The sequence below is a fragment of the Adiantum capillus-veneris genome, chromosome 2, assembly GCF_014529385.1.
Source record: "Adiantum capillus-veneris isolate H3 chromosome 2, ASM1452938v2, whole genome shotgun sequence".
NCBI classification, from domain to species: domain Eukaryota; kingdom Viridiplantae; phylum Streptophyta; class Polypodiopsida; order Polypodiales; family Pteridaceae; genus Adiantum; species Adiantum capillus-veneris.
The window spans coordinates 109,363,346-109,369,782 of record NC_140932.1 but is presented as its reverse complement, the minus strand read 5'-3'; the positions used below and the strand labels follow the sequence as shown (position 1 = coordinate 109,369,782).

General features: G+C 43.8%; 1 protein-coding gene across 1 annotated transcript; it reads right to left on the bottom strand.

Annotated features, from left to right (window-relative positions):
* Window positions 1–347: 347 nt before the first annotated feature.
* On the bottom strand, window positions 348–2,803 carry LOC147463377 (uncharacterized). Its single transcript, XM_086528666.1, has 5 exons — window positions 2,716–2,803; window positions 2,058–2,532; window positions 1,808–1,973; window positions 1,117–1,304; window positions 348–896 (listed from the first exon to the last, which is right to left on the bottom strand). The coding sequence occupies exons 2-5, from the start codon at window positions 2,463–2,465 to the stop codon at window positions 711–713; spliced, it is 948 nt and encodes a 315-aa protein (XP_086384792.1). The 5' UTR covers window positions 2,466–2,532; window positions 2,716–2,803; the 3' UTR covers window positions 348–710.
* Window positions 2,804–6,437: the final 3,634 nt, after the last annotated feature.

Here is a 6,437-nt window from a genome sequence, read left to right as displayed (position 1 = left end):
CCGCTTACATTGTGTAAGACAAAAGTGTAAATATGGGTAAAATTATAGTTTAACTAGCAAAATTTCCCCTAAAATTTTGGCCTAAAGGGATGTGCGTATGTTTGTGTACACAACGAATCCTACTGGTCATATGTGGTGCCAAAGCATTCTCTGATTTGCTCCTTCGCTTAATGATTGGTCACATTCGGGAGTTTTTTTTTTTATCTTTTTTTTTTGGGGGGAGGGGGGGAGGGGGGGGGGTGTTGGTTGAGGGATTGTTTGCTTAAATCCAAAAAAGGCTGAAAGCTCAACCATGAAGACAGAAAGCAAATTGTAGCACTACTAGCCTTCAAAAAACAATAAGGTAATAAGGGGAGAAAATACACAATATATTACGTATATTGAGCGTTGCTCATGACACCATGCGGGTCGTAGCGCTTTCGGTTATTACACTTGAAAAGAGCTCAGCTGACCCGGGCTCGAATCCGTAACAAGGACATTTTTTTATTTTCCACCACATCGTGGCCTCACATCTTTCGTACAAAGCCACATTCTCAAGAACAATGGATGTCCGCTTTACCCCTCTTTTACACAAGAAGGTTGCCACCAAAGTCCCCTCTCCCATCTCTGTATAAGTCTTGGTGAGATTTGATCGGTTCTGCTCACCAATGTACTCTCTAGTTTGCGGAAAATGAGAGGTTTTCTGTTAATCATCTATCTAAGCATTTTGTTCACACCCCACTTGAGGTGGGTGATGCACTTCTTGTTCCATGATGGTGGTGGTGATGATCGTGCTCCGTATCTATCACAGACCGTATGAATCGACATGGCTTGCATGCATCGCCGTCTCTTGCAGCCGCTGCTGATTCCAAGTCTAGGTCCATCTCGCTTCCTGAAATTGAGTCTTCAGGTCGTGCCTTCACATGCCACAGGCAACAAAAAAACATCAAAACCGGCAACAATATCCGTTGGCTAGAAGCCGAAGTACCATCAGGGCAAAAATGATGTCTTTGGAAAAAATTCATTGTGTGTATATTGTGTGTGTGTGTGTGTGTGTGTGTGAGAGAGAGAGAGAGAGAGAGAGAGAGAGAGAGAGAGAGAGTAGAGCTGCAACCAAACACGCAACCCTTTTTTTACCTGCCTTGGAGATGGCAAGAGGTGCTTTTTGTTCGAGCTATGGTTCCCATCCTGGCTGTTGATTAGCCTCCTCACTTCTCTTTCAATGCTTTCTAACTTCGCAGGCTTTCCGGCATTCTTGAATAGATTACCCATTGCCTTCACTCCCTTCTGGGCCTCATTTTCATTTTCCAGACGGAGGTAGACCTCTGGAAATCAAACAAGGTGGAGAATCACATGGGCTTTCCAAAACAAGAGAACCTCATAAGGCCCATTGAATGTTAAGAGGAAGCCTTTGCAAGCTAAAAATACACACACAAAAAGGCCTCTCTTTCTTCTTCTCTAAGGCATGCATCCGCTCGCACCTTCAAATTCTGATCCAAGGGCATAGCAATAGGCTTACAATCAGCCATACCATACTTTGACAACATATGCATTGGATATTGCCTTTGTGGAAAGCCATATGCCCTCTTTTGTGCGTACGCTTTCAATGCTCGAAAAGTAACGCACCTCTCCCAAATCTTATTTTTTAGCATGTCAAAAAGAACATACTTAATGACCTCTGCAAGACTTCCCATATTTCTTATTACACCAATATATGCTTCTCACATAGAATATGCGGCTCGATGATTTGATGATATGTTTTTGCTTACTAGCTAATCAATATAGCTTAAATAGAACCATCATCGGCATCATGTGATAAGGTTTTTACCTGTCAAACAGCCAAGAATCCAACCAAGCGTAACTTTCTTTCGAAGTACAGTCATGTCTTCCTCTAGTTTTGTCTTCTCCCTCTCATCCTTAAGCCGCCGACGATTGTACGTCTGCTCTCGGTTTCTGAGCTGCTCTTTGAGGTCGGAAATCTGCTCCTCAAGTTCCTGGTGAAACATGAGAACAGGTTATATACAAAGGGTATTATCCTGCTCCAAAAAACGCATGTCGACAATGGAATTAAGGGGCACCTTTGCTCGCTGGCATTCATTGTGTAGAAGATCCTGTGCGGCACGAACATCAAGCTTAAGGTTCCGGATGACCTCATCAGTGGCAAGGCGCTTGCGTTCCTCATGTACAAGGGCCTTCTGGGTGCGGCTGACCTGCTCAAGAGAATGATGAAGCTTCTCTTCAAGGCTTCTCTTCTCGGCTTTCAGCTTTGCCTCACGCTGCGCAAATTCATCTTCGAGAGCCTTCTTGTCTGCTTTGAGGCGGGCCTCTTTGTGCTCGAAGCTTGCTTTGAGCTGTTCAAGCTGGGCCTCCAAGTTGTTCACATAGTCTAACAGAGCTACACTTTTTCTTTCAAAACCATCGATGATGTCGGGGCGCATGGAGGTATCCTCAGAGCCACCATCTCCATCAGAGTCACATGTTGCCATCTCTCAAAGAGGCAGACCAGGGCGGCCCTAATCTCTTGATGTATGCGCTAAACGCTTGTGGGTTTTGCTGTATACAATGGCTATCATTTTCTCTCTCTCTCTCTCTCTCTCTCTCTCTCTCTCTCTCTCTCTCTCTCTCTCTCTCTCACACACACACACACACACACACACGAGACAGTCTTCCTGAGTTTTTCCTGTGAGTACTTCTTGAAAGTTGAGGGTATGGGGGTATGGGCGCGCGCGTGCTCACCTCGCTCGGCTATGGCGATGCATTGTGCTCCCAAGCGATGCGTCATTACAAGCGAAGCCCATTCTAAACTATAAGGCGCATATTGCCGTCGTGGCGGGAGTTGGTTGGCTGAAAAAGGTTTTCCTCCTTGTCCGGACCTGCCAAAGAACGGGCGGGCAGCCTCCTCTAGGAGCTTGAAGTTCGAACTCCCCAGTGCCCACTCGCTAGCGTCCAAGGGGCTAGCCATGAGCTCAAAGTGTTGTTTCTTCTTGTTTTCCATCGCCAAAATCACCCGGTCAATGCTGAAGAATGGTGGTCGACATCCACATGCAATTCGAAGGGGGTTACTCACTCACCGCTCGCTCAATCTTGGGCCTATGGGACGTGGAAGCCAACCATCATAGAATAATTGGCAGCAAAAAAGGGGCAGTTGAGAAGAAATCAGGCATCCACGACCCCTTGCCCAAGCATGGGCAGGGATCGAGCTTATGGCAGCTCAGTTGAGAGTTAAATCCACAACTTGACAATGTCCTTACTTTTTTTTAAATAAGAAGCTTTTGGTGTGTAGCATATGCCTGCCCGTCCCCTAAACTGACAGCCAGATACTGTTGGTAACCTTTTTCGACCTTCCACAAGTCCGTTCTAGGCATAGCTATCTTTACCATGATTTCTATGAATCGCTTTTGAGAATGCTAGCAATAGAGCTATGCACTTGACATAGACTGATAGCAGGCTTCAAAAACACGATTAAAAAAATGTCAAACATGTATATATAAATAGCACAACTTGTAGTCAATTCAAGATGTTGCGAATCTTGAGAAAATTCTACATTGAGTGCAAGTAATACCTTTCTATGTTGGTGATGATCCACATCCCCCCCCCCCCCCTCTTCTCTCTCTCTCTCTCTCTCTCTCTCTCTCTCTCTCTCTCTCTCTCTCTCTCTCTCTCTCTCTCTCTCATATTCATTGTTCCTACATATATTATATGTTCTCTTCTTCTATTCTTCTTTTGAGGGGATTGATCAAAAAAGAGAATTTGAAGTAGGTCAAGACGCTCAAGCTTGGGGTGGTTGTCCCTAAATTGAAAGCAAAGGGGATGTAGGGCATGATACCCATCCATTAGCAAGGCCACTGGGAAACGCTCTTCTAGCACCCCAATCTACCTATACCACATAAGTGGTATTGAACAAATGCATGGTTAGATTGCTATTCATGGGTTCTTGGGAAACACGATTGCGCTTCTACATTATGCCAAATGTGATAATTTCATTGAAAGCACAAAACATGCTTGTGACAAGCTTCCTATTTGGAATGTCATATCTTAGAGTGCATTGATTGTTGGTTCATTCGAGAGGCAAAACCTTGTCTGAGACAAAGATCGCAATGCTAGTGTGGCCCACAACGACCATGACATCATAGATGGTATTGTGTGCATGAGAATTCATTTGGCATGTGCACTTGTCTATAAACCATCAAGAGAACTGAATTGCGATCAAAAAATTTTATGTGGCAAAGTCAACAAAAATGTGTACCAAGTATAATCCAAGGTATAACGACCATGACATCATAGATGGTATTGTGTGCATGAGAATTCATTTGGCATGTGCGCTTGTCTATAAACCATCAAGAGAACTGAATTGCGATCAAAAAAATTTATGTGGCAAAGTCAACAAAAATGTGTACCAAGTATAAGCCAAGGTATAAGCATACATGCTAATACAAGTCACTTGAAAAAAGCACATAGTTGGGGAACTTGCTAGTTAGTATGTATGCTAAATGTGGTGTATTGGTCAACGCACAATAGGTCCTAGATGATTTTCTTGTTTGAAATTTCATGTCTTGAAATGCACTTGGTGTAGGTCTCTCCATTAGGAAGGGAATGGGGTCTAAGGGGGCCTCTTTATTTGCCATGGGATTAAAAAGGAGATTATTGAAGGGGCAAATGGGTGGATGCCATGTGGATTGAAATGGTGGGTATGGCAGGGCCTAAAAGTAAGTGGTCAAACTTGTACTCTTTTATAAAATACAAAGAGAAAATCTCTTATAAATTCAAAAAAATGAACTTTTCTCTAAATAGTTGAGTAAAAACCAATCCTTTCTCTCTCTACTGGCTGCCAGTTTCTCCCCCCCTCTCTCCTAAAAGGAGTTCCCTCCAAAAACATGTTGATCATTCCCTCCCTCCCTCTCTCTCTACTGTACCATCTCTCACTTCTCTTCACTTCACCTTGTTTCTCTTTCCTTCCTTTCAGTTTTCCCTCCCAAAAGCTCTGCAGCAGAAGTTTGAACCTCCTTTCCCTCCTCAAGCTTACTGCATTCTTGAGAGCTGCATTCTCCTCAGACTGAAGTTCTCCATTACTCCATGGGCTTCACTAAACAGCTCTAGCTAAAGCTGAAGTCTACAACATATCCTTCTACTACATCATCCCTCTTTCTTTCCTCAACAGGTTTCTTGCTCCTTCTCCATCAAGCTCTCTAGAGAGGATCTACTTCCCTCTCAAGCTTTGCAACATTTCTTCCACATTAAGACAACAAGCATGTGGAACAGTATAGAAGTAAGTGGCATCCTTCACCTTTGTGTACCATCAAGATTCTTGCTCTTTATACAGCTGAGAACATGGATGTGCAATGTCTAATCATAAGTGTTTGTGTGCAGGTTGTGCCACTATTTCCCATGGCATCATCAGGTACTCGACGACCTAGGAGTGTCATTGACTCCATTTCATGCATCAATGTACAAGACGACAATGGATATTGGGTGATGATGGAGTTAAAACGAATTATGTGGGTGACAATGCAGCCCAGCTCAAGAGGTGCACACAAGGTCTCAAGGAGACACATGGCTTCTCGAGCACACCATTGGAAGGGAAGAATCATGGAGTTCAAGCAAACACAAGACGTCAAGAGGCTTGCAAAGGTGCAACATGTGTATGTTGCTTCACAACTGAAGCTAGAGACAGCAGTGGCTCCATCGAGGTTTCCTGCAAATTGTAATTTTTACTCCTCTTGCAAGTTTTTCGGTTATCTATTTAGTATTTTCGGCTTGTGTGTTGCTTTTGATGACTATAAGATTTCCATTGCTTTTTGTTCATGTTTATAGATGTCTTTCCATCCGATTTTGTAGAGTGGGAGCCAATAGAGTCCGTCACTGGAACTTTTGAGGCCATCCACACTGAGCTTGGCAAATTGCTCTATGTTAATTGTCAGTCCTCTGAGCTTGCCTCACTTGACTTTTTTTTAATGATCATACTTATGTCACACCTAGGGGAAATGGATATGGTAATATATCTCTGGTTCACTCGCCAACCTTGGAGAGTTTGGAATGGCCTAAGCCAGACAATGCCTTGATCGCAGCAACCAAAAGGAGAATCGAGGTGGATGTGCAAGTAGAAATGAAGTGCACCTATGGTTCCCATAAAGCCACGGTAACATGGTTTATGTCTCTTCATGTGTTTGTGTTTATATTTTGACTTCAGAGTGTTCACAGGACACCAACAATGTGGACCTGCAAAGGGGGAAGTGCGATCAACGGGTTTCTTGTAGCTGGATGGGAAACTAAGGTGGTCAACCACCAGGGAGATAGAATCAAGTGCTCTGTAGTTGCTGACAAGGTAGTGGTCAGATACCATATTGCAAAGCAAATCTTGTCGATGGTCTTTCCCTATCGAAGATGGAAGCTGACGATGGGAGAATGGGAGGCACTAGACTCTAAGGTTGCTGTTAGAGAATCAGTTGACCTGCAAATAC